The sequence below is a fragment of the Scardinius erythrophthalmus genome (assembly GCF_964197995.2).
Source record: "Scardinius erythrophthalmus genome assembly, chromosome: 19".
NCBI classification, from domain to species: domain Eukaryota; kingdom Metazoa; phylum Chordata; class Actinopteri; order Cypriniformes; family Leuciscidae; genus Scardinius; species Scardinius erythrophthalmus.
Genome location: NC_138239.1, coordinates 6,698,132 through 6,724,022, shown reverse-complemented (window position 1 = coordinate 6,724,022; position 25,891 = coordinate 6,698,132). Strand labels below are relative to the sequence as shown.

The following is a 25,891-nucleotide window of genomic DNA, read 5'->3' as shown; positions in this document are numbered from 1 at the left end:
TTTTGCGATATGCCTGTAGCAAAACTCACTCGTGCACTTGTAAATGCAGACTTGAGAGAGCAGAGTCGGGGGCGGGGCTGGGGTCGGAATGAAGTCATTTTATTGGTCGATGCCTCACCAATGAACAACGCCAGCCACAATGAAAACATTTATGCTTATGTATCAGCTATTTTTTAAAACGCTTGGAAAATATTTTTATGAAATATCATTAGTTTTACTGGAATAGTTTTATAGAATATGAACGCAACGCGTTTAATTGAGACAGTGGTATTAAAAGACCAAACTCAGGAAACACCATAAAGCATACAGAAAAAAAATGAGCACAGAATATGAACGCAACGCGTTTAATTGTACGTTTTCCTCGAACCCAAGAAAACACTTAATGAGGCTTAATGGACCAACAGTTATAAAATAAAAATTAAAAACAATAAAAAAACACATAATTTGTTCCTTTATTAATAAAACACAGGCAGCGAGTTTATTTGCACTGAACACACATTTGCTTATATATATGCCAATTCCAATGAAAATGCACCTAAATTATCTGATAAGAATGTAAAATGTATACCTTGAAATGCAATGCAAGTCGCTTTGGAAAAATGTATTGTAAATGTTTTAAATATTCACCCTAGCCTAACTGTTGGACACACAAAAACAAACAAAACATAAATAAATTATATATATACGTACGTACGTGTGTGTGTCTTTTAGCCTACAGTCTATGGTATATATATATACCAGATATGGCAAATATATATGGCATACGTCATATGTTTTACGTCATATTCTGTGCTCATCTGCTTTTCTGTAGTATGCATTATAAGCATTGTGTCTACTGAGTTTGATAATATCGTTTATTTATTTTAATATCAGTCTAATGCATTAAGCCATGTTAGTGTTTCAGTGCACGCGGGTTTCGTGACATCATCGAACTCCCATTTCATTGGCTAGGTGCCAACCAATAAAACGTCTCCTTTGACCCCCCCTCCTCCCGCCCCCCTTTCTCTCTCACCGCTTCTGAGTTTCAAGTGCACAAGTTAGTTTTGCACCTGATATATCGCGAAAAGAGTAGCAAAAGTCAAGGCGCGAAATTTGAACTTGCAGTGACAGATTTGAGAAGTTGCAAGTGCCTATTTGAGGTAGTACCGCGATTGTGAACGTAAGATTAAACGCAAAATATATATTACAAGTTTGTGCCTGTCGTTGTATTTCTGTGAATGGCATTTTACACATTTGTGTCTACTCGTCTGCAGCTTCAGATTCAGAATACAGGTTTGTGACTATTATCTGCGAGTGCAAATTTCAAAATTCAACTTCAGATTTTTATTTTACAGGTTTTCACATTGGGGCTGTGAGTGTAAATGTTCATGTACAAGTACGAATATTTATTGTACAAGTTCTCAAATTCACATTTACATGCTCTCGAGTTTTGCTACTGTTTTACCTTCATAGCCTCCGCACCTTCGGTGCTTGGCCCCTAAATATAGCTGCAAGCAGCAATTACCGGGGCCAAGCAGAATAAGACGACAAGACATGCCAACATTGCTGAAAGTGTCAGATCAACTGCAACAATTAGCAATTAAAGACATTTAAAGAGGATTTTAGGCGAAATGCCTGAAAAATCATATAAACAGTAATTAAAAATATGATTTAATGGATTATCACTTTCGACCAATAGGTGGCGCAGTTACAAAACTGATGTGATGTGGTCAGAGTGAAGTGACAATGACACATACAAAGTTTGGTGTCAATATGTCAAGGCATTGCAGAGATAAAGCCTGAATAATGCTTTTAGCATCATGCCTCAACTTTGCTGCTGCGCTATACGAAAACGGTTTCGTCAATCGACACGAAATCCATAACTTTCAGTCGGCACAGTCTGGAGATGATATGATTCGATTTTGGTGAAAATCGGACAATCGGTGTAGGAGGAGTTCGAAAAAGTAGGTTTTGAATGAAAATAGCATTTTATTTCACAAAACTCTATTGAAGTCAATGGGAATTTCATGTTTTGTTCTATTATAGCGCCACCAAGAGGCTCAGTCCCACAATTTTTTTTACGTGTCCTCAGAGTGAGCCCATACATATGTGTGTCAGTTTTGGTGAAAATATCTCAATTCGCTTCAGAGTTATAGGCATTTATATGAAAAAACACGTAAAAAATGACTGACACATGACTTTGTTTGGAATTTACTACCCCTAAACATCAATATTTTCGCATTTGGGCATTAGCGTATAGCTATCGACCTATGTTTCCAAACTTCTGACGGTGGTTTCGTCTCGATCGGACAAACGGTTTCGAAGATATAGCCTACTGTTTTTTAAGCGCTAAATCACAACGCTACACAAACCGTAAGGCAAAACCTAGCATGTTTGGTATCATAGGACTCGGCAATGATTCAGGAGTCTAAAAAGATGAGTTTCGTGAAAATAAGTTGACCACACCCAAAGTTATAAGCATTTGAAAAAAAAAATTCACCACTAGGTGGCGCTGTTTCGAAACTTCTCACGCTCCTTCAGGACATCGGGCTGATGACCCATACCAAGTTCCGTAACAATCCGTTCATGTGTTCTTAAAATACAGCATTTTAGCACAAAATTCAAAATGGCCGACAGCCAAAATGGCCGATATGGTAATATTGGATATCAGTGGACTCGGCATGTAACCCTGAATCTAACGAGACCAATTTTATGATTTTTGGACAAACTGTTCAGAAGTTATAAGCAAAAATAGCCATTTTTCATATCTCCGGACCAGTAGGTGGCGCTGCGCCGAAACACAGCATGTAGCCTCAGGTCATGCTTGTGATGACATGTACCAACTTTGGTCTGAATCTGATAAAGCGTTGCGGAGATACGGCTTTACATCTGTTTTCGCAAGCGCTACGTAAAATTTATTCGTGGGTTTATCGAAAACTGTTAAGCGAATCAACTTGAATTCCATAACTTTTTGTCAGCATGGTCTGTAGATGATCTGGTTTAATTTTCGTGCAAATCGGACAAACCGTCTAGGACGAGTTCGAAAAAGTAGCTTTTTAGATAAATTCAAAATGGCGGCCATATTGTTATGACGGAAATGACGTCATAGGGTGCAATCGAATTGGCATGAGCTCAGGAATCAGAGAGAAAAAGAATTTTGTTGATTGGCCTTACGGTTCAAAAGTTATTAGCAAAATAAAAGTGAAACTTTGGACAGGTGGTGGCGCTAGAGGGAATGACTTAGACACACCAAAATTGGTGTATTTAATGTTGGGACTGTCCTCTATCAGAATGTCAAACCAAAACAACTTTCCCGCATTCGGTTCTATGGGCTGCCATAGACTCCCAGTTGGAAGAAGGAAGAATAATAAATATAGCTGCAAGCAGCAATTATCGGGGCCAAGCGCAAGCAGATGACAGGATATGCCAACATGGCTGAAGGTGTCAGACCAACTGGAACAATGAGCAATTAAATACATTTAAAGAGGATTTTAGGCGAAATGGCTGAAAAATCATATAAAAAGTCATTTAAAATATGATTTAATGGATTATCACTTTCGACCAATAGGTGGAGCAGTTACAAAACTGATGTGATGTGGTCAGAGTGAAGTGACAATGACATATACAAAGTTTGGTGTCAATATTTCAAGGGATTTCAGAGATAAAGCCTGAATAGTGCTTTTGGCATCATGCCTCAACTTTGCTGCTGCGCTATACGAAAACAGTTTCGTCTATCGACACGAAATCCATAACTTTTAGTCGGCACAGTCTGGAGATGATACGATTCGATTTTGGTGAAAATCGGACAAACGGTCTAGGAGGAGTTCGAAAAAGTAGGTTTTGAATGAAAATCAAGATGGCGGACAGGAAGTTTGGCCAAATAAGGAAAACTTGGTATCTATGTTCTCGGCTTGACCCAGGGAATCTATTAAGACCAGTGGCATTTCAATAGCCAGATTTATTCAAAAGTTATTAGCCTTTTTGGAAATTTTGTTATAACTTTTGACCACTAGGTGGCGCTGTCTCGAAATCTTTCGGGTACCTTCAGGGGATGGAGCTGATGGCACATTCTGAGTTTCGTAATATTACACCAATGCATTTGTTTAGTATAGCATTTTATTTCACAAAACTGTATTGAAGTCAATGGGAATTTCATGTTTTGTTCTGTTATAGCGCCACCAAGAGGCTCAGTCACACCATTTTTTTTATGTGTCCTCAGAGTGAGCCCATACATATGTGTGTCAATTTTGGTGAAGATATCTCAATTCGCTTCGGAGTTATAGACATTTATATGAAAAAACACGTAAAAAATGACTGACACATGACTTTGATTGGAATTTACTACCCCTAAACATCAATATTTTTGCATTTGGGCATTGGCGTATAGCTATCGACCTATGTTTCCAAACTTCTGACGGTGGTTTCGTCTTGATCGGACTATCGGTTTCGAAGATATAGCCAAATGTTTTTTAAGCGCTAAATCACAACGCTACACAAACCGTAAGGCGAAACCTAGCATGTTTGGTATCGTGGGACTCGGCAACGATTCAGGACTGTAATGAGATGAGTCTCGTGAAAATAAGTCGACCACACCCAAAGTTATAAGCATTTGGGAAAAAAAATTCACCACTAGGTGGCGCTGTTTCGAAAGTTCTCAGGTTCCTTCAGGACATTGTGATGATGACCAATACCAAGTTTCGTAACAATTCGTTCATGCGTTCATAAAATACAGCATTTTAGCACAAAATTCAAAATGGCTGACAGTCAAAATGGCCGATATGGTCAAATTGGATATCAGTCGAATCGGCATGTTGCCCTGAATCTAACGAGACCAATTTTATGATTTTTGGACAAACTGTTCAAAACCTATAAGCAAAAATAGCCATTTTCCATATCTCCGGACCAGTAGGTGGCGCTGCGCCGAAACACAGCATGTAGCCTCAGGTCATACCTGTGATGACATGTACCAAGTTTGGTCTGAATACGATAAACCGTTGCGGAGATAGAGCCCTACGACTGTTTTTGCAGGCGCTACGTAAAATTAGTTCGAGCGTTTTTCGAAAACGGTTTAACGAATCAATTTGAATTCCATAACTTTTTGTCAGCACTGCCTGAAGATGATCTGGTTCAATTTTCGTGCGAATCGGACAAACCGTCTAGGACGAGTTCGAAAAAGTAGGTTTTACGAAAAATTAAAAATGGCGGCCATATTGTTATGACGGAAAATGAAGTCATAGGGTGCAATCGAATCGGCATGAGCTCAGGAATCAGAGGAAAAAAGAATTTTGTTGATTGACCTCACAGTTCAAAAGTTATTAGCAAAATAAAAGTGAAACTTTGGACAGGTGGTGGCGCTAGAGGGAATGACTTAGAAACAACAAAATTGGTGTATTTAATGTTGGGAGAGTCCTCTATCAGAATTTCAATCCAAAACAACTTTCCCGCAATCGGTTCTATGGGCTGCCATAGACACCCAGTCGGAAGAAACGGAAGAATAATAATAATAAGAACGGGAACAGATACAATAGGTGCCTACGCACCTTCGGTGCTTGGCCCCTAATAATAAGAACGGGAACAGATACAATAGGTGCCTCCGCACCTTCGGTGCTTGGCCCCTAATAAGAACGGGAACAGATACAATAGGTGCCTACGCACCTTCGGTGCTTGGCCCCTAATAACACCAAAAATATTTTAATCTGCTCACACAGATTGTAGTTCCGTTTGGTGTCGCCTAACAGTAGCACATAAATTTCTTAAGTAACCTTTAATTGAAAAAATATCAATAAACCACAACATTAAAATATAATTTAAATAATTGAACATACAAAGTTTGATTTCCAAGCTCTCCGTTCAGAAAAAAACAAACTACTACATTTGCTTAAAAATCAAATAATTTATTTATAATTTTTAAACCAGGTCTGTTGTCCACTTGAAAACAAAGAAACTTTTGCAAGACATTTTGTCAGGGGTGAAAGTGGGAGAAACAAGGGTGGAGAAAATGTTCATCAACATGCAAACGGTCGCTCTTCCCCCAGCAAAATGGATCCATGTTTGAGGTGCAGATCTCGCTCGTCCAAATCATCAGCTGAAAGTACAAGAGTTACACTAACTACAACATAAACTCCACCGTTTACAAGGGTGATATTTAGCCACAAGTGCAGATTCAAAATTAGTCCCATCATTGAATGATTCCCCAAAACAGAAGCCAGTCAGATTAGTGTCCACATCATCTAAATATGTGATCTTACCCAGCTAGAACCTGCCAGCTGTTCGGTCTAAAGCTGATGGACTGCTTACAGTGACAAACCACAAAAGTCAGATATTGGCAGTGCAAAAAACATCATCGTGCCAACCACCAGTATTTCTCCAGTACGAAAATATGGGCAGCATAGAATGGCAAAGTTGGCATATTGTGAAAAGCATTGGATTTTAATAAAAGGACAGAAAATTGTCTTTATTAAACTCACCCTCATGTCATTCCAAACTTGAATGACTCATTTTGAAGAATGCTTCAACCATTTTTGTCTATACAATATAAATCGAATGTTCTTTTGACCCCAAGTGGCATTGTAGGGGAAAAAACAGATTTATCAAAATGTCTTCTAGTGTGTTCTACAGAAAACTACGTAATCTTGGAAAGACATGAGGGTGAATAAATGATGATGTTGAATGTGAACAATCCCTGTATTTCAAGCTAAATTTACATCTGCCATCTAAAAACTTAGCTGGTCTGTTTGGACGAAAGCTACTCAAAGGCTCTCAAATTTCCATTTCAACACTGACTGTCCACCTAAATCAAAAGGAATCAAAGACAAGTTGGCTGTTAAGAACCACTGGGTCCTTGAAAGGAGCCCGTGACTAATGAAAGGAGAATTGAATAGAAACCAAACACCTGAGCCAGGGAATTGATGGGACCGTTACATTTCTGGGAGATGTACTACAATTTGGGCTTTATAAAAAAAAAAAAAATGCAATAAAACAGAAAACAACCAAAAGATGCATAAATTCCTCTTCCCATAATTCCATCAGCAATATCAGTGTATTTAAGCGCAAATTTATAAAGCAACCCATCCATCTTCTCGACAATTGAGAGCAGCAGCTCTATGGGGATCTTTTCTGTTGACAATCAAAAACAACAAATCAAACTTCCATATGTACATTTAGCAAATCAAAGAAACTGTTTCCCACTCCAAACTTGAAAAAACTATGGTTTTTTTTTTTTTTTCAAGAACAACTCATGAGCCAGCAGCAAAGCAAAATGGGGGTCTATTGGCAATGACATAGAAACACTTACATACAACGTGATGGTACAACCTGCCACAGCACACTACTGTTAAACACAAACCGATAAAAACAAGAACCTCTGGAAATTTCCTCCATTCAATTTTAAAAACACCTCTAAACATTGTCGTCTTGCATATAATCAATCTGTATTATATGGAAGCTTGATTCCGCCATGGAATTAAAAAAAAGAAAAATGTAAAAGATAATTGCGACTTTTTATCTCACAATGACGACTTTTTTTCTCTCACGAGAAAGTTTACATCTCGGAATGAAAAAACATTTCTAAAGATTCTGAGAATTGGGGGATACAAAGTCACAGAAAAAAATCTAACTTTAAAACTCACAATTCTGACATTATAGCTCACAACTGAGAGAAATAAAGAAATTACTTTTCTCACAAATGCGACTTTATACATTATAATTCGCAATTCTGACATTATAACTCGCAATTGTGAGAAATAAATTACTTTAACAATTGCAAGTTTATATCTCGCAATTCTGTCTTGTAAGATATAAACTCGCAATAATTGCGAGTTATAAAGTCCAATTTTGAGGAAAAAAGACTGACAAGCCTGACTGAAAGTCGCTATTGCGTGTAATAGTCAGAATTACGAGATTCTGAGAAAAAAAAAAGTGTCACAATTGGAAGTTTATATCTTGCAATTGGGACTATTACACACAATTGCAACTTTACATCAGGCAATTCTGAGAAAAAAAGAATTGCAAGACGTAAACTTGCAATTTCGAGAAAAAAAAGTTATAATTGTGAGATAAAGTGGCAATTATCTTTTCTATTTTTGATTCCAAGGCGGAAACAAGCATCCATAGTTTCATGACTTTAAAGCAACTATTTGCATGAGTCCAATGGAGCAACTGAGCTGGTGAGATCTGTAGTCTGTCCTTTACTGGTCCACTAAAGCAGTGGCGGACAAGGGAAATATACAGAGCACAAATTCCCTATCTAATCAGTGCAAAAATGAGAAGTGCGTCTGTTTGAGGTTCATTTCTCTAGTTCAGCATATCCAAACATTGTATCAGATATGGAAAGGGAGTATCTATGATGAAGTCTGTGGTAAAAAGTACTTGAAAAAAAAAAAAAAACAGGGAATACTCTCCTTTTAGGCCATTTAGTAATTGATTTTCATTCATTTTAATTTAGTTGTACAAAACACTTATGTCAGAATCACAAGCCACATAAACCAATATGGCAAAACGTGAGCTAATAAGACCAACTTAAAAGAGCAGAGATGCCGTCTGCACGGTTTCGCAGCACTCATGTTAAAGTGTTTCCGTATCTGTGTATGTTAGTTTGTCGAAGATCAAACTTCTAAAGCAGACAAGGCTCTGCTCAGTGTTTTCCAAAACATAAAATATACACATAAAATAAACCACAGACCCCCGTACGCACAAAAACAACGCAAAGTAGCAGGCACAATCGCAACCTGCAATGCTCCCGTGCACCCTCTTTTAGAAAAACAAAATTGTAAAACAAAAATTGATTTGAGTAGTTTCGTTGAGTCGGTTTAAACACATTTCCATCCTTCGCATTGTGATTGTTCATAAAAAAACAACAACAACAAAAAAAAAAAACTAAGTGTAGCGCACTGTTTGCTTTCGGCACGTTTCATTTCTCCAATGCCGTCGACACATTCTGCCCATCCGCCTCCACTGCCTGACGCAAATACACGGAGGTCTTAAGCCAGGCTATTGACACCTGAACATCGACGCCAACACGCGTTTCTCTTTTCGGTGTCAATGTCATATTAGTACCCGACTTTGCACATCTTTTTCTTTTCTGCAATGACCTCTCTTTTGTTTACACAAAAAGTTCTTAAAACACTTTATTATGATTGGTTGAAATTTCCCTCAGAGTTTCCCCTTTGTGGCTCAGCAGAGGTCGAGTGTCTTTCTATTGATGGGAAGTCAGGTGATCTGAGCCAAAGGACTGGGGCGGAGGAAGAGGAGGCCAAAAGGGATGGAGAAAGAGTTGAGGGACCCCGTAGTTTGATTTAGCGAAGCCAGAGTTTAAGCCGAAGTGCGTCCACTCCGTTTAAATAATATCTAAACAGCCGCTTGTCCCTGACAAAGCCCAGGTTCTCATAGAGTTTCAGGGCTGATTTGTTGGTGATTTCCGTCTCTAGCACCACCTGAGGATGAAAATAAAGCATGTAGAAATAATGGGCATAGCAGAGGTTTTCAAATACATTCTTGCATGTAAAACACAAGTGAGGGGAAAATAGAAGTTGAGGCATATTTGGAATGGCGTAGCACCACATACTCATTCACACCTGGTCGCTTCATGAGTTTTTACTGATCGGATAGCAGATTTGTTAAAACGGTTCAATTTACACTTGGACACATAAATGGGTCTTTGCAAAACTATATTGTGCCACCACACACCAGCTTATTGGTGGAGAGGAGACAGTATATATGAAGACAATCAGTATATATGGAGATGATTAGAAGGCCATGATAGACAGAGGCCAATAGTTAAACCCCTACTCTTTTTCCGAAGGACATCCTGGGATATTTAGCTATCCGATCAGAGAAAACACATGACGAGACCAGGTGTAAACAGCCCATTAATTCTAACATTATTTCACTTCTTTACATTATGGATATATATTAAACTGATCAAAAGTGACAGTAAAGATATTTATAATGTTACAAAAGATTTATATTTAAAATAAATGCTGTTCTTTGAACTTTCCATTTGCAAAATCCTGAGAAACAAACTATCACTGTTTCCACAAATATATTAAGCAGCACAACTATTTTTGACATTGATAATAATAAGAAATGTTTCTTGATTCTTTTACTGTATTTTTGGACAAATAAACGCAGTAGTGGCGATCATAAGAGACGTCTTTCAAAAACATTTAAAAAATCTCGCCGACCCCAAACTTTTGAACGGAATTACGGTGTATTTGATTTTTAAAAAAAAGTAAAAAAAGTAATACTTTGAAATATTACTACAAATTAAAATTACTTTTTATTATTTTAATTAGAAATTTTAAAGGGGTGGTGCCCTTTTCACAAGATGTAAAATAAGTCCACAGAGTGTGTATGTTAGGTTTGAGCTCAAAATACCCCACAGATATTTTTATATAGCATATTAAAGTTGTCACTTTTTGAGGGTGAGCAAAAACATGCCGTTTTTGTGTCTGTCCCTTTAAATGCAAATGAGCTGCTGCTCCCGGCACAGGGGGCGGAGCTTCAAAAGTTTGCACTCACACAGACACGCACTGAAAATTTCAAAAACTTTTAGCCTTTTTATGTTCAAACCGGAGTCAGACAATGATGGAGAGACTCAAGAAGTAGACAACATGTAGAATGCAAGTTGATGAATTTATGTAGCCAATGTGTTGTTATCTTCTATCTAGTCATTGATTAGCATATTCTGTCTTGATAATCTATAAATTGTGTTGAGAGGGCGGGGTTTGTGTAAATTTTAGGGTTCATGATGTCACTAATGTTTAATTTCTTTAAAAGCAAATATCTTTCTTTGCTTTGAACTTTGAACATTGTAACTTTGCAGATGTTTATGTTCAAACAGCAACATTACACACTAACTAAAGTTAGAAAAGTGAAATCATAATCAACCACCCCTTTAATTTATTCCTGTGATCAAAGCTGAATTTTCAGCATCATTACTCCAGTCTTCAGTGTCACATGATCCTTCAGAAATCATTCTAATATGATGATTTGCTGCTCAAAAAACATTCATTATAATTATTATCAATGTTGAAAATTGCTAGAAAGTATTTAAACTTTTGAATGGCACTGTGAATATGCATTTGCAATGTATATATATGAATACAGCCTGGCAGCTTAGCCTTGGATAATGTATCTCACAATGTAATATTCCTGATCTTCTATTTAAGAAAATAATATAAAAATGGACAGTGATGAGTATTATGGCATGATATTTCCTCACTTCTCGCTTTTAACTGAAAACACTATGTAACATTTTTACACAAAAATTAAATGCTATTTTTTATTTTAAATACTCAACACAATCACATTTAGCATATATCATGACAAATAGCATTAGTTTCTGAGATCCAACATCAGTACACACGACAAAATGTAGCATAAGGCAGTTTAAAACATGCGTTACTATATAGTTCACTATTTAAAATATATATATATATTATACTAATTTTAAAGGCAATTCTAAGAACAATACTTTTAATGTCAATAGCATTATAAACACAAGACTCATCTGGGAGAATCCATGCTTCTCTACGGTGTAGTATGTAGTAGTATTCCATTCCAAATATATCCGTAGCGTGAAATATTTACAAGATTAATCTCTTACCTCATCACAATCCCCCTCCACCATAGCATAAATGGCCTTTTTCACAAGGTTAGTGCCTAACAAACAAGTACAGCTTTTAATCATTTATAATACATTTCCAGTATTATATATACCAATTGAATATGGTAAATAATACAGTATTGAATGGAGAATGCACATGGAACGATCGAGCTCCTTCGACACAGAAAGGCAAACCATTGATTTATAGCAGCAGGTCAAGGCATTCAGAGACACTAAATGTATCCATGAGCTGACACTGAAGCAGACGCGTGTCCTATAAAAAGATCCCTTCTGTTGCCATTCTGAGGTGAGGGCAACCATGCTAGCATAGCTCTTACCGATGCCTTTCCTGCGGAATTTGGAGTCCACGGCGAGCATGGCGATGTATCCTCGACGGAACATCTTCTTATGCATGTCTAGCTTACACACGATGGCACCGACACAGTCCTTCTCAACCATCGCCTGTGACACATCAAAGAAAGAGTCATCAAGATATGGGGAACTGTGCAAAACAATGACAAATATCTCTAATAATAGGCTCAAGATGATAATTACACCACCCTCAATCCGTTCAAAAAGATATAAATGCATTTTGGAACGTACCATATTTCTGACATACTGTGGTACTTTTTAATAAAACCACAGGTAAAACCATGATTTCACATTACCATGGTTAGATCCTGGTTTTTGTTGTGAAACTACAATACTCACCATCTGTTTACTAAAAATTACCCTTACAAAAGACAGCGGAGTGATGGTACATCCCATTGTACTGAATGATTAATTACCCTACCCTAGAACTACAATACTATGGTATTAGTGTCAAAAATGCATGGTGTTACCACAGAAAATGTGTACCATGACACTTTTTGATACTCGTCTGTTATGCAAGCATACTCACTAACAGATTATATACATATTAAACATCATTCTTGCAAAAGATACAATAAATAATATTTAGTGTTACAACAGTATGGTTACATCTGAAACACTTAAGCAATATGACATTTAAAAAATGACAAACATTTGAAAATACATAACGAACAGATAATTGTGTTTTGGCCATGTCATGTTTTTTAGATAAACTATGGTAATATATGGTGGCATGGCCATACTATGTACTGAACACTATTTTTTAATGTAAATTGGCATATCATTTAAATACCACGATATATGAGAAAGCTAATCAATCAGTAACATTTTATACATCACTGTAGCATGATATTACCATCACTGTACCATGGACTTGTTACATTTGATTATGTCAGAGATGATGTTGTTGGGTGCTCCGATATTGATTTATTTATTTTTTTAGTACTCATTTGTCAGTAGAAAAATCACGATACATTTTCAGAAAGGGTCAGAATGTGATTTAAATTGGGCATGTACTAAATCCTTTAAGAAATATGACAAGCATTTAAAATACACGAATCTCATTTTTTGGACATGTAGGCTACTATAGTAATGCCATGTTTATGTTGAACAGTGATATCATGCTATTCTTTGATTTACATTGCAATATCATTTAGATGGAAAGACATACGAAAATGCTAATCAGAAGCATTTTATCCGTGGTACACATTTTGTTATGATGTTGAATGCTTTGATATTGATTTCTTCAACACCATCAAGAATAACCGAATGACACGATACATACCAGAAAACAGAGCTGAGGCCAGTTGTGAATAAAGTACCTATAGGTATATATAGAGTAGGGCTCAGATAAGTCTTTAGTTATGAGTCGGATTATATCGGGCATCTGGAGCTCAGACTCGTATCTCACGTATCGGATGGACTCGTCGTGCTCCTCCAGCGCTAGTCTCGACATCGCCGCCACCGGAGCACTGTCAGCCGGCGCCTGCTCTACTCGAGCCCGCTGCGGGCCCGGGCCTGGCTCTGCCCCGTCCATCCGAGCCGGACCCACCGAACCAGTCCTGCTACTTACATCATTCTCCAATCGACAAGAGCTGCTCTCCGTTATCGCCATACTATCATTGCAGTTTATCCCGTTGTTCGGTGGCGATTGATCACTACATCGTTTATTTCTCGTTAAATTGTTGTTTTCCGTGTGATCGCCCTGTGTTTCAGCAGCGACTCCGTCCAAGTGATGATCAGAAGCGGCGTTTTGATTGTCGGACGGCCGGTGTTGCTGGACGTGGTTCTGGAGGTGAGTGTGGTTGCACTGGACCCCGTTCAGCTGGGCTGTGTGGAACTGGGAGGCTGATGCATTGGGATGCACGTTGTTCTGGTTGGATTTGACTATCGCCTTATGGTCGCTGGCGTGCTGGTGTCCCTGTCCGGGGCTGATGATGTCCCGTCCCTCATCGTTGCCCAGGAAGGTGCAGCCGTCCACGGGCAGTGCTGTGATCTCGCTCGGGGATGAAGGCAGTGCGTTAGGCCCTGGCGGCACTTCAGCCATTCCACTGCATACAGTTATTATGATGACAGAAAAACGGGGTCGGAATCAGCCTCTCACAGCGAACGACGACAAAGACAGGCGTCCGTCCGGCTGCCGGAACCTGATAAATGTAGGAATAATGTCAAGTTCGTGGACTATCTCGTGTCTGTTCCTGCCATTACTCAATTCACTCCACACTTGCTTATTATGTGCCGTAAAGCAGAGCGGATGATTTACGACACTATGTCGGCGCGTTGCAGTAAAGGATGCTGGGTAATGGAGTTTTTAACCAACTGATATAAATAAATAAATAAAAAACAGTTCGCACACATTTAAGGTGTGTGTGTGTATGAATATTTTATTAATAAATTAATAACACATTTGAGAAATATTCGTATGAGACATTAGTCTTCTAAAAAAGCAGACCACCCCCCAAACCAGTGTTATTTTAGTATTATTTATATAATATTATGGGCTAGTATTTATTAATATTTAGATTTTGCTATTTGATATTTTTTCAGTTTTCATTTTATTTGTAGTTTAATTAATTGTGCTGTTTTTTGTCATTTTTAATATTTAAAAAAAAAATCTATTTAGCTTTATTTTTATTTCTGTTTTCGTCAGTTTAGTACCTACTTCTTGAGACGTGAAATAAATACATTTCTAATTGTATTAAAAATCTTAAAAGTTTTATTTCAATTTACGAAACCAATTTGAAATTCTAAATTCTAAAAAGCTATAAAATTGCAGAGGAAACCCGCCATCGCGAATTAGCCGTCTTGGTTACAAACTGTCGTAATGACTGATATGTATTTCCCCCTCCCCCTAAACAAATCATTTTGGATGTCCTAAACCTATTTTCCAAGAAGGGCCACTAGATGGACCTATATACATCCAATTTTGCGTGACTTTGCTCCAGAGCATATCATTGTTGCAGGTTGTGTATGGCAAGCCGATTTAACTTTTATTCATTTTCAGGATATGAATCCTTGATATCAACAATTCAATTTTCACTAGTTCAAATGATAATTCTTGATATCAGGAATAATGTTTCTACTAGTAACAATGGCAATTTTTGATATCAGGAATTACATTTCAACTAGTAAAAATGTTCATTCTTGATATCAACAATTGACTTTTAACTAGTAAAAACTATTATTCTTGATATTAACAATTAAATTTGAACTAGTAAAAACTATAATTCTTGATATTAACTATTTATATCCTGGGAATGGCAATAGGCAAGCCGTTTTGACTTTTAATCATTCGCAGGATTTGAATTCTTGATATCAACAACTACATTATCGCTAGTTAAAATGATAGTTATTGATATCAGGAATTAGATTTCTACTAGTAACAATGGCAATTTTTGATATCAGGAATTACATTTCCACTAGTAACAATGCTAATTCTTGATATCAGAATTTACATTTTCACTAGTTAAAATGATAATTCTTGATATCAACAATTGAATTTCAACTAGTAAAAACTATAATTGTTGATATCTGTAATTGTATTTTCACTAGTGAAATGTCACCATAGGCTGCCATTCAAAATCAATTGTTGATATCAAGAATTGATTTCTTACTAGTTAAAATTCCAGTTTCACATATCAGAAATACAATTCTTACTAGTAAAAACCTTTATTTTTTGATATCAAGAATTCAATTGTCACTAGTTGAAATGTCTATTCTTGATATCAACAATTGAATTGCTACTAGTAACAATGTTCATTTTTGATATCAATAATTCCATTTTCACTAGTGACAATGTTAATTTCTGATATCATGAATGTGATTGTTACTAGTAAGAAAGCCATTTTAGAGATCTGAAATTATATTGATATCAGAAATACATTTTCAGATATCAAAAATTAACATTGTTACTAGTAGCAATTCAATTGTTGATATCAAGAATAGACCTTTCAACTAGTGACAATTGAGTTCTTGATATCAGGAATTTGCATTTTTACTAGTAACAATGTAATTCTTGATATCAACAATTGATTTTGAATGGCAGCCTATGGTGACATTTCACTAGTGAAAATATAATTCTTGATATCAACAATTACATTTTTGATATCAAGAATTAAATTGTTGATATCAACAATTTAATTCTTGATATCAAAAATGTAATTGTTGATATCAAGAATTGAATTGTTGATATCAAGAATTGAATTGTTGATATCAAGAATTAAATTCTTGATATCAAGAATTCATATCCTACATGTGTTTTAAATGTTAAAAGGGCGACAAAACTATTACAGATATCTACAATTGATTTCTTACTGGTTAAAATTCTGAATACACATATCAGAAATACAATTCTTACTAGTAAAAACCTTTATTTTTGATATCAAGAATTCAATTGTCACTAGTTGAAATGTCTATTCTTGATATCAACAATTGAATTGCTACTAGTAACAATGTTCATTTTTTATATCAATAATTCCATTTTCACTAGTGACAATGTTAATTTCTGATATCATGAATGTGATTGTTACTAGTAAGAAAGCCATTTTAGATATCTGAAATAATATTGATATCAGAAATACATTTTCAGATATCAAAAATTAACATTGTTACTAGTAGCAATTAAATTGTTGATATCAAGAATAGACATTTCAACTAGTGACAATTGAATTATTGATATCAGTAATTGCCATTTTTACTAGTAACAATGTAATTCTTGATATCAACAATTATATTTCTACTAGTAAGAAATCAATTCTTGATATCAACAATTGATTTTGAATGGCAGCCTATGGTGACATTTCACTAGTGAAAATACAATTGTTGATATCAAGAATTCAATTGTTGATATCAAGAATTACATTTTTGATATCAAGAATTAAATTGTTGATATCAAGAATTCAATTGTTGATATCAAAAATTAAATTGTTGATATCAAGAATTACATTTTTGATATCAAAAAATGTAATTGTTGATATCAAAAATGTAATTCTTGATATCAACAATTCATATCCCGGAAATGAATAAAAGTTAAAACGGCTTGCCATAGGTTGTGTGTGTTTTGAGCATGACTTCATTATGTCCAGGGCTACAGAAGTTGCCTGAGTGAAATAATACTCTCTAATGACATGCTGAAACATTCGGCTGACCAATTCAACTTTAATGAGAAAAAACAATCCTAAAGGATTTAATGGGAATATTATTTGTACATTATTTTAGTATATTTAAGATACTATTACAGTTTTTATTAATATTCTGAATATTTTATAAATGTAAATGTTCCATTTCCAGTTTAATTAGATTTTTTTCAATAATTAGCCATTAGTAGTAGTAGTAGTGGTATTTATTATTAGTATTTTAGTTTTTGTTACATCAAGACTTGGTAACTGACTGAAATCAAATGAGTTTAAGTTTTGTATTATTTTTTGTTTGTTTCTTTTGTTTCAGTAATGTTTATTTTATTTCAAGTAATGAAAATGTTTTTTTTTTATGGTTTTAGTTTTTGTTATCTATAATAACCATGATTCTAACTTGAGGGGGGACAACATCTACAAGAAACACATTCTCAATATCTCAACTATTTTTTTTTAGTACCAATATATATCGAAATGTCCCTAGAACATCAAAATTAATTTAAAGAAATCATTCAGGATCCTGTGGCGTTTTCAACTGTCCAGTATAAATAATAAAAACTACATAATATCCAATAGGATGCTAATTTTGGTCCCACTTTACATTAAGTGTCTTATACTATAACATTTAAAACATGAATGTTTTACATTTATACTTATATTTAAAAAAAAAAGTACTTGCATGTAATTACACAGCTGACTCGACTCCTACTCCTTAAACCTACACACACCACTAAACCTGTTCTTGACTTTACCCGTATCCCACTGCATAAGCAGCAAGTGTTTTGCAATACAACATAGACACAATAAGTAGACTACATTGTTCCAAACAATTTTCAGTAACACTTCATTTTACAGTGTCCTTGTTACACGCTACATGTAGTTACTGTTGTAATAAATTACTGTATGCATAATTACATGCAACTAACTCTAAACCAAACTTGGTAACACTTTATTTCACAGTGCCATTGTTACATATGTTACATGTAATTACTGTAGTAATAACTATAAATTATGCATAATTACATGCAATTAACTCTAAACCAAACCCTCATCCTAATCCTAACCCTATAGTAATTACATGTAGTTAATTATTATTACTCAGTGCTTAAATGTATAATAACACTGTAATACTGACACCTTAAAATAAAGTGTAACCCCAAACTCTAATCTAACCCTGACCCTATAGTAATTACATGTAGTTAATTATTATTACACAGAATGTATAATTACACACTAACACAAACACCTTGAAATAAAATGTAACCAAATTTTCTTTTGATGTACATATAGTTAAGAGACAACTAATATAAAGTATGACCCACATTTTAATACAAAAATCAATCTCAGGTATATCATCGATATATATCTCAGGATGGAATTCTAATTGTTATAGAAAATTCTATTGGAACCTTGAACGCATTCCTTTAGAATTAAGACTGATTAGAAAACGTATGATCGGGAATGGCTCCGGTCAGACTAAGAGGAAGTGTGAAACTCTCCGAGAAGCTCTTTGAATACAGACAGACGATTAAGGAAATGAAGAGGACCTTATTGGGGACTGGCCTCGGCCATAAGATTGATCACGCTCAGTGTTCTGAGGAGGAAATCCTTGTGAGAATGCAGTCTTGCCTTGTTCTTGCAGAGAAACAGCAAGGCAATCAGTCGACGTGGCAGACGATTAATCTCTCAGACAATGGTTTGCTTCAGTGGAGAGCTCTTATGTGGCTCCAGCTGAACCATCATCATCTTGCTGTCTTCTCCATGGGAATTCTGCTACTCAGCTGCTAAACATACAGAAGTGACTGCTTGCTGCTCATATAAGGTGACACAGAATTGATGCTTTTATTTAGTTTCAGCATTTAGCCAAACTAGGATAGGCGGCATAATTGATTTTCTATTGCAACAGTTAAAGACGTAAAGGGTCCTTTAGTTGCGAGTTGGATGACTGGTATTTCTAAGTCTCCATTAACTGTTTTTGTTGGGCAGGAGAGAGACGGAGACAAGCTTAAGTGGGACCTCTATGGGTCACTTTGGAAACTAATTAAGGACCTCTTTGGATACCAGACTGGTATTTCTCTTTAACAATTGCCTTCTCTCCTTCTCTGCCATCAGAATACACTCTTTTCAGCCTCATCAAACAAACACAGGGCCAAAGTCCTCATGTGAATGAGCTCAAGGAGCCTCTATATAAACCAGCTGAACAGCTAATAGGGAAAACCGAAGCCTGAACAGCAGTAAACACTTAGGGATCAGTCTGAAGCTAAATGAAAGGACTGTTAATTGAATTTTAATTCTTCATTACTTCTTATTAGTAAAGAAAAAAGAGCATTTGACTAAAAATAGCTTTTTCTTTATATATAAAAATATAGTTAATAACTAATTATTTTGATAGAACGGATAAAAATAAAGAATATTGTATTATAAATATTTATCAGGATCTCTCTGACCATTCATCATGCATCTGCCCATATTCAGCTAAATAAAGGAGACATACGCACACTGTGAGACACTGAATATTTTATTTTTGACAGATTAGAAAATCATACTGTAAATGAAAGCTAACACTGTATGACAGCAACATTTGTCAGAGGCCACATTTCCATATAGAATATCATTTATTAGTCCCTGTTCCTTTAATACCTGGAATGATTTATTAAGGCCAGTGTGCATTGATCAGATGAGGTCAGAGAGCGGTGAGTCCAGATGAGACGGGCGCGTCACCTGTTGAGTTCCAGATGTAGTATTCTGAGGAGACCAGCTCTCGGGCTAGAGGACAACATAAAGACACAGGGTAATTCTCATTGCCTGATGTAATTAATACTTTTTTTTTAAAACTTATTTTATTGTGAACTTATTTCAACATGCAATCACTGCTCATCACTGAAGAACAGTGTTATTTTACTTTACTATATGCTTTTATGATATTTTGAATAATACTTTATTTTTATATTTTCTGTTACTTTTAATTTAGTTTAAGTATAAGTTAAGTTTTGTAACGTGCTTTTGTAATTTTAATTAGTTTTTTTTAATGACTGTTTTATTTATTTTAATTCTTCAAATTAAACTAATTTGATTTCAATTAGTTGCCAAGGCAACATTTATATATTTTTTAAATATATTTTTTAACATTTATATATTTTTCTAATATTTATATGGTAACACTTTACAATAAGATTCCATTTGTTACTAACTACATTAGTTAACATGAACTAACAATGAAAAAAATGATGCATTCAAACAATGCTTCAATTAAGCATTTCTTAATCTTAATTAATGGTATTTTTTCGAACATTTACCAAAACATTAATAAAATCCAAAGTTGTACCTGGAAATATTATTTAATGGACCTGAGATAACATGAACTAAAAATGAAAAGTAGTTTTGAGATTAATTAATGTTAACAAAGATGAATAATTACTGTACTGTAATATTTTGCTAATTTTTAGTTAATACATTAACAATAAATAATATTAATAACTAATATGACTACAATTAATAACTAATAGGACCTTATTGTAAAGTGTTAACATTTATATTTTATTTTATTTCAGCTTTATTTCAATTAACAAAAATGATTTTAATACTTTTGGTTTTAGTTACCAACAACAACACTGTCACTGAATCACTCACTTGTGACAATACGTGGTTTGGCAGATGAGTAAACCTGCACTGAGTGTTGGTCCACACAGCAACCAGACAAAGTCAAATCTGGCACACGGAAATAAAGCTGGAACGAATAAAGTGACACAACTGTTATTATGCACATTAATACAGACATCTTGTGCAATAAATTGACACCCAATATCTTATTATAGATAGATAGAATAAATTAATTTATCCTAAATTCACCCACTTTTATATATGCAGTGAGTCCTGTGCATAGAGGGTCTGTCGGTCCTGCAACAGTCCCTGAAAAATGAATAGTCCCCTCCAGTGTTGCCTCACGAGCCTTTGGAAACTTCTGACCTGAGGAGGTACAAAGACAAATGTCTATTAATTATAAATAATAAATATAGCTGCAAGCAGCAATTAATGGTCCACACACACAGAAAAAAAGCATGGTGAGTTATGCAAGCATGGCTGGGAGTATCAGACCGCAACAATGAGTAATTAAATGTTTTTTTTTTTGATGATTTTAGTCAAAATGGCTGAAAAATCATGAATTCATGTCCATCAAGTTAGTTAATGAGTTATTTGAGAACAAAAGCCATTAGCATTTCTTGAAATTTCCTCACAAATTTTGACCACAAGGTGGCGTTGTTCGGAAACTTTTTGAGTACATTCAGGGCATGGTGCTGATGACCCACATGGGGTTTCGCTAATGTGCTCATAAAATACAGCTTTTTATGAAAAACATTAAAAATGGCCAACTCCCAAAATGGTCGACATGGGAAAATTTGCTATCATTCGACTCAAGCATTGTTGCACTGAATCAAAAGAGACCTGGTTTATGATTTTTGGGCAAATCGTTATAAGTTATAAGCAAAAAGAGGCATTTTTTCATTTCTCCTGACCAGTAGGTGGCGCTGAGCCGAAACGCTGCAAGTAGCCTCAGGTCATGCTTGTGATGACGTACCAAGATTTGTCTCAATATGCTAAAGCGTTGTGGAGATATAGCCTCGCATCCATGCTGACATGCTCTTCATTGAATCAGTTTGCGGGTTATTTGAAAACGGTTTGGGTAGATTATAAAGCTTTTAAAGCTTTTAACTTTTTGCTAGCACGGTCTGAAGATGATCGGAGCTAGAAAAAAAGTATCAATTTTTTTCAGAAAACTCAAAATGGTTGATTTTCATGACAGAAAATTATGTCATAGGGTGCAATCGAATTATCTTGAGGCAAGGAATCATAGGGAAATAAATTGCGTTGTAGCCTTTAAGGTTCAAAAGTTACTAGCATAAAGGTAAGTGCAATTTCGGACAGTTGGTGGCGCTAGAGGGATTGAGTTAGAGACTTCAAAATTGCTGTGATTAATGTACAGACTGTCCTCTATCTGTGTGCCAAATTTCATGAATTTCCCGCAAGTGTTTCTATGGGCTGCCATAGACTCAATAGCAGAAAAATAAAGAGAAGAAGAAGGAGGAATAATAATAAAAAGAACACTAACGCATATAATATGTGCCTAGGTACTCTCTGTGTTCGGCCCCTAAAAAGGATAAACGCAAACATGAAACATCATAGAATATTAAGATTAGACATACCAAGAACCCAAACCAGTAAGTTCTTCTCTTTCGACACCTCAAGCTGTCCTGAGCTCACTTTGACCTCCACACTTCCCATTAGATTCCTGTGAGGAAGCACACACAAGGACATTATAACAGCCAATGTGCCTCTATATAAGCACAGAAATACAGAACCAGCTAAAGATAATAAAGACCGCCATTATAAGTGTCTAAGTGATCCCAGCAGCACACCCAACACGTGTGGAGTGCAAAATTAAAACATTTTTACTACAAATTTACATTACTTACTTGTTGAAAAATGGAAGGTGCGCCTCACAGTACTCAAAGCTGTTTTTAACACTTTCATGAAGCTTCAAGACGACATTAATCTTTAGATGATTCTCCTCTGCCTTCAGCTGGTAGGAGCCAAGAATCGGCGGCACAGGTACCTCAAAAAAAGTTATAAGCCCAAGTCAGTTAAAAGCTTTTAGTGTGTGCATATACCATAATGGGAGACAATTAAAGTTATTTTTATTGTATTTTTTATCAAATAAATGGAATCTTGGTGAGCAAAAGAGACTTAAAAAAAAAATCTTGCCAACCCAAACTTTTGAACGGTAGTGTAGATTTAAGGCCCTGTTTACACCTGGAATTAAGATGTGTTTTGGTTGACGCTAAATACAGGTGTAAATGGGGATTAAAACGTTTTGAGCTTGTCCACTTTCGACTACTTCCAGATGTAGTCGAAAATGCATTTGACCGGATTGCTTTCGTAGTGTAAACGCTCATGTGGCCGTCTACTCTCCGCTTACTGACCTAATGCGTGAACATTATGGAAAGTGCGCTAGCCAGACAGGATTTAAACTTTGTCGGCTGAAGACCCAAGTTTGGTTTGAAGACGAAAAACGTAACAAGCACAATGTTCTCTCACCATTCCTGATTTCTAACACAAACTCGGATGGTCTTGTGGCTATCAGAACAGAAACTAAAGCTGCTGCTCTCCGCATGTTTTTCCGTCGTCTCCGGTCGCGTTCATATGTAAATTGCGTGAACTTATTTTGTCTATTAGATCAAAAGATCAAAAAAAAAAAAACATACATTTACCCGCCCATAGACCCTCCCCCTTGAAGAAATCAGGACAGAAGTGGTTGAAAGTGGACAAAAGGGACGCATTAAAACACCGGGTATGTGTCTCCCTCATCTCCTTAAGATCCGATCAACCAAAACTCATCTTAATATCAGGTGTAAACAGGGCCTTAGAGTTGTGAAAACCTATTAAAAGACAGACTATTCCTAGACTAAGCTTTACCTGTGAGGTGTAGCTACAGAGTCTGAAAAGCTCCAGAGGTGGTGAGAAAGGGAATTTGTATGGCCCTGAAAAGGCGGATCCGTCGTTCTCATCCACACTGCAGGCTGTGAGAATGCTTGCATCCAGAGACGTCACACAGGGATGGACAAGAATGTCCAGCAGGGGCGAACCGTTGGGTGGGAGCGTGAGGGTGACGGTCACATTGGGCAGAACACCTTCAACCTCACACTGAAAAACATGAAGTAACAAATGTAATGCAAGTTTAATAACACAAATCAAACTATAAGTTAAGCACACAGGACAGGGACTTACTTTGCACATGACCATGCCGAATACATCCCAGAGATCCTGTCGACTACTCTTGCCGTACTGCATGGACCTCACCTTCTCGGTAAGGGCCACACTCACTACCGCCCTGCCTCGATGGACCCCTGCCTTCCAGGCTGGTTGTTTCTGAGCCCCCCCTGGGCTTGGAGACACAGCGACAGGCACCGATCCAGCTGGAGGAGGGGTGTCCAGTGGTCTCCCCAAAGGGCAAACCTGCAGAAGCAAAGAAGGAAGGGCAGCCAAACGGGACGCCAGCACATCAGGCTCTGGTTTACCTCCAGGGCCACAAAGGAAATCCTGCAGGCCTGACAAAAGAGCTAAGCCCTGAGAGACTGAGGCCAGGCTGGGGAGAGGAGGCCGAGGCTCATGGGCCGCTTCCACTAGAGGAAGGCAGGCTAGGATTAACGCTCCCTGAGTTACGATGAGAACGGGCCAGAGGGTTCTCCCATTTACACAGAGTTCCACTGCCGGTGAACGGTGAGGACGGGCACAGTCGTCCCGTGCGTCTACGTAAGGTTTGTCAGCATCCACCAGGCCCAACTCTGTCAGCAGAAGCTGGGGTACGACGCGGTCCTCCGGAACAGACACATACTGAGTTCCAGCCAAGGATTTGGCACGGAACTCGACTGTTGGGAATCGTCTAAATGGAAAAGAAAAATATAACAAAACTGAGTAGAAAAGTAAAACAGAAAAATGGCTGTTTAAAAAAGCATGCTATCTCAAACTACTGTAGTATGCGTGCTGTGCACAGATTGTATTTTTTTAATCATGGAAATCCCAGAAAACTGAAATTCACAAGAAAATAATCAAAATTGACAATTCTTTATTTATGTAATATTGCAGTATTTATTATAAATTAACACCATTTTTTTTTTATTCATGTGCCCTCGTAATCTTTAATCAAAACTTCCCCTCCCTCTTGCATATCTTCTCTTCTCCGATGATGTGTTTATTGGCACAAGGGCGGGATCAACCTGTCACTCACATGAGATCGACCAATAGCAAACCACAACGATCTAACAATCCAATCAATTCTCAATGGACAAAATCAAGCCCTGTCCAACATTTTTTCTTATTCAATAAGCCATTTCACTCGGATATACGTCACAATAGGAACGAAAAGACTATCGCAACTTCCATTTCATGACAACTTTAAAGTTTTAAACAGTAGTATGCTAAACTGTTGTCACACATATAAATTCAATTGTGAGTAGCATCTATCATATTGGAAATAAATGGAACTATTTTTCATTTCAATTCAATTGTGTTAAAAAAAAATATCTGTCCAATTAAATAATTAGTTAAAACAGAGATATGTACAGGAAACCTAGATAGGAAATGGAAGATCATGCTGAGAGTATTGCATTGTGGGTTAAATGATTCCATGAAGTTGTGCTTGGTTGTATACTGCACATTTTTGGCAAATGTAGTATCGTCCAAGTATTCCATACAGAAAATCAATAAAAGCAGTAGCCCTACGTTAGTATGCCATTCTTAAAAATAAAAATAAATAAAAGTAATAGACAGTATGCAGTACATACTACACAGTATGCAAAAAAGCTGTTTGCTAATATTTCATCACAGACAGAGTCCTTACCTGGAAAACCGAATCTTTACAGATTCACCCTTCTCGTGTGAGACAACCCATAGTGCTCGTATACTCATGCTGTTGTTTATGTACCTACTGATGAGTGGGTATTAATCTAACATGCCAAACATCTAGCGAAGTATGCAATTATTATCTCACTCGGTAAGACGATTTTTTTTTATTTGTTTACAGTTCAACACTGAGTAACCAATTTAAACTTAACATACATGTTTAAAGAAAAAAAAAGAAAAGAAAAATAAAGGAACTCGCAACTGTCATGTGTTATTCCCATCTGACAGCTTGTTCTTCCTGTTTGCCAGTGATCACGTGACGTTTTGAGGCGTGGTCGAAAAACGTACTGACGTAGGATCAGCCTTAACACTTCGCTGTTTTCAGCTGCATTGGAGTAGAATTGTA

At 36.4% G+C, this 25,891-nt stretch overlaps 2 protein-coding genes across 3 annotated transcripts; both read right to left on the bottom strand.

The window, feature by feature from the left end:
• Positions 1–5,855: 5,855 nt before the first annotated feature.
• On the bottom strand, positions 5,856–14,243 carry naa30 (N-alpha-acetyltransferase 30, NatC catalytic subunit). Of its 2 annotated transcripts, XM_081348006.1 has the most exons (4): positions 13,242–14,243; positions 11,923–12,046; positions 11,585–11,640; positions 5,856–9,410 (listed from the first exon to the last, which is right to left on the bottom strand). In XM_081348006.1, exons 1-4 carry the CDS (start codon positions 14,001–14,003, stop codon positions 9,273–9,275), a joined length of 1,080 nt encoding a protein of 359 aa, XP_081204132.1. In that variant the 5' UTR covers positions 14,004–14,243; the 3' UTR covers positions 5,856–9,272. The 2 variants fall into 2 exon arrangements, with proteins under 2 accessions (XP_081204132.1, XP_081204131.1); XM_081348005.1 differs by lacking the exon at positions 5,856–9,410 and having other exon boundaries at positions 11,590–12,046; positions 13,242–14,230.
• Positions 14,244–19,588: 5,345 nt separating this feature from the next.
• ap5m1 (adaptor related protein complex 5 subunit mu 1) lies at positions 19,589–25,822 on the bottom strand. Its single transcript, XM_081347258.1, has 8 exons — positions 25,484–25,822; positions 23,872–24,526; positions 23,560–23,787; positions 22,560–22,699; positions 22,290–22,375; positions 20,942–21,054; positions 20,719–20,815; positions 19,589–19,854 (listed from the first exon to the last, which is right to left on the bottom strand). The coding sequence occupies exons 1-8, from the start codon at positions 25,549–25,551 to the stop codon at positions 19,772–19,774; spliced, it is 1,470 nt and encodes a 489-aa protein (XP_081203384.1). The 5' UTR covers positions 25,552–25,822; the 3' UTR covers positions 19,589–19,771.
• Between the last annotated feature and the right edge of the window lie 69 nt (positions 25,823–25,891).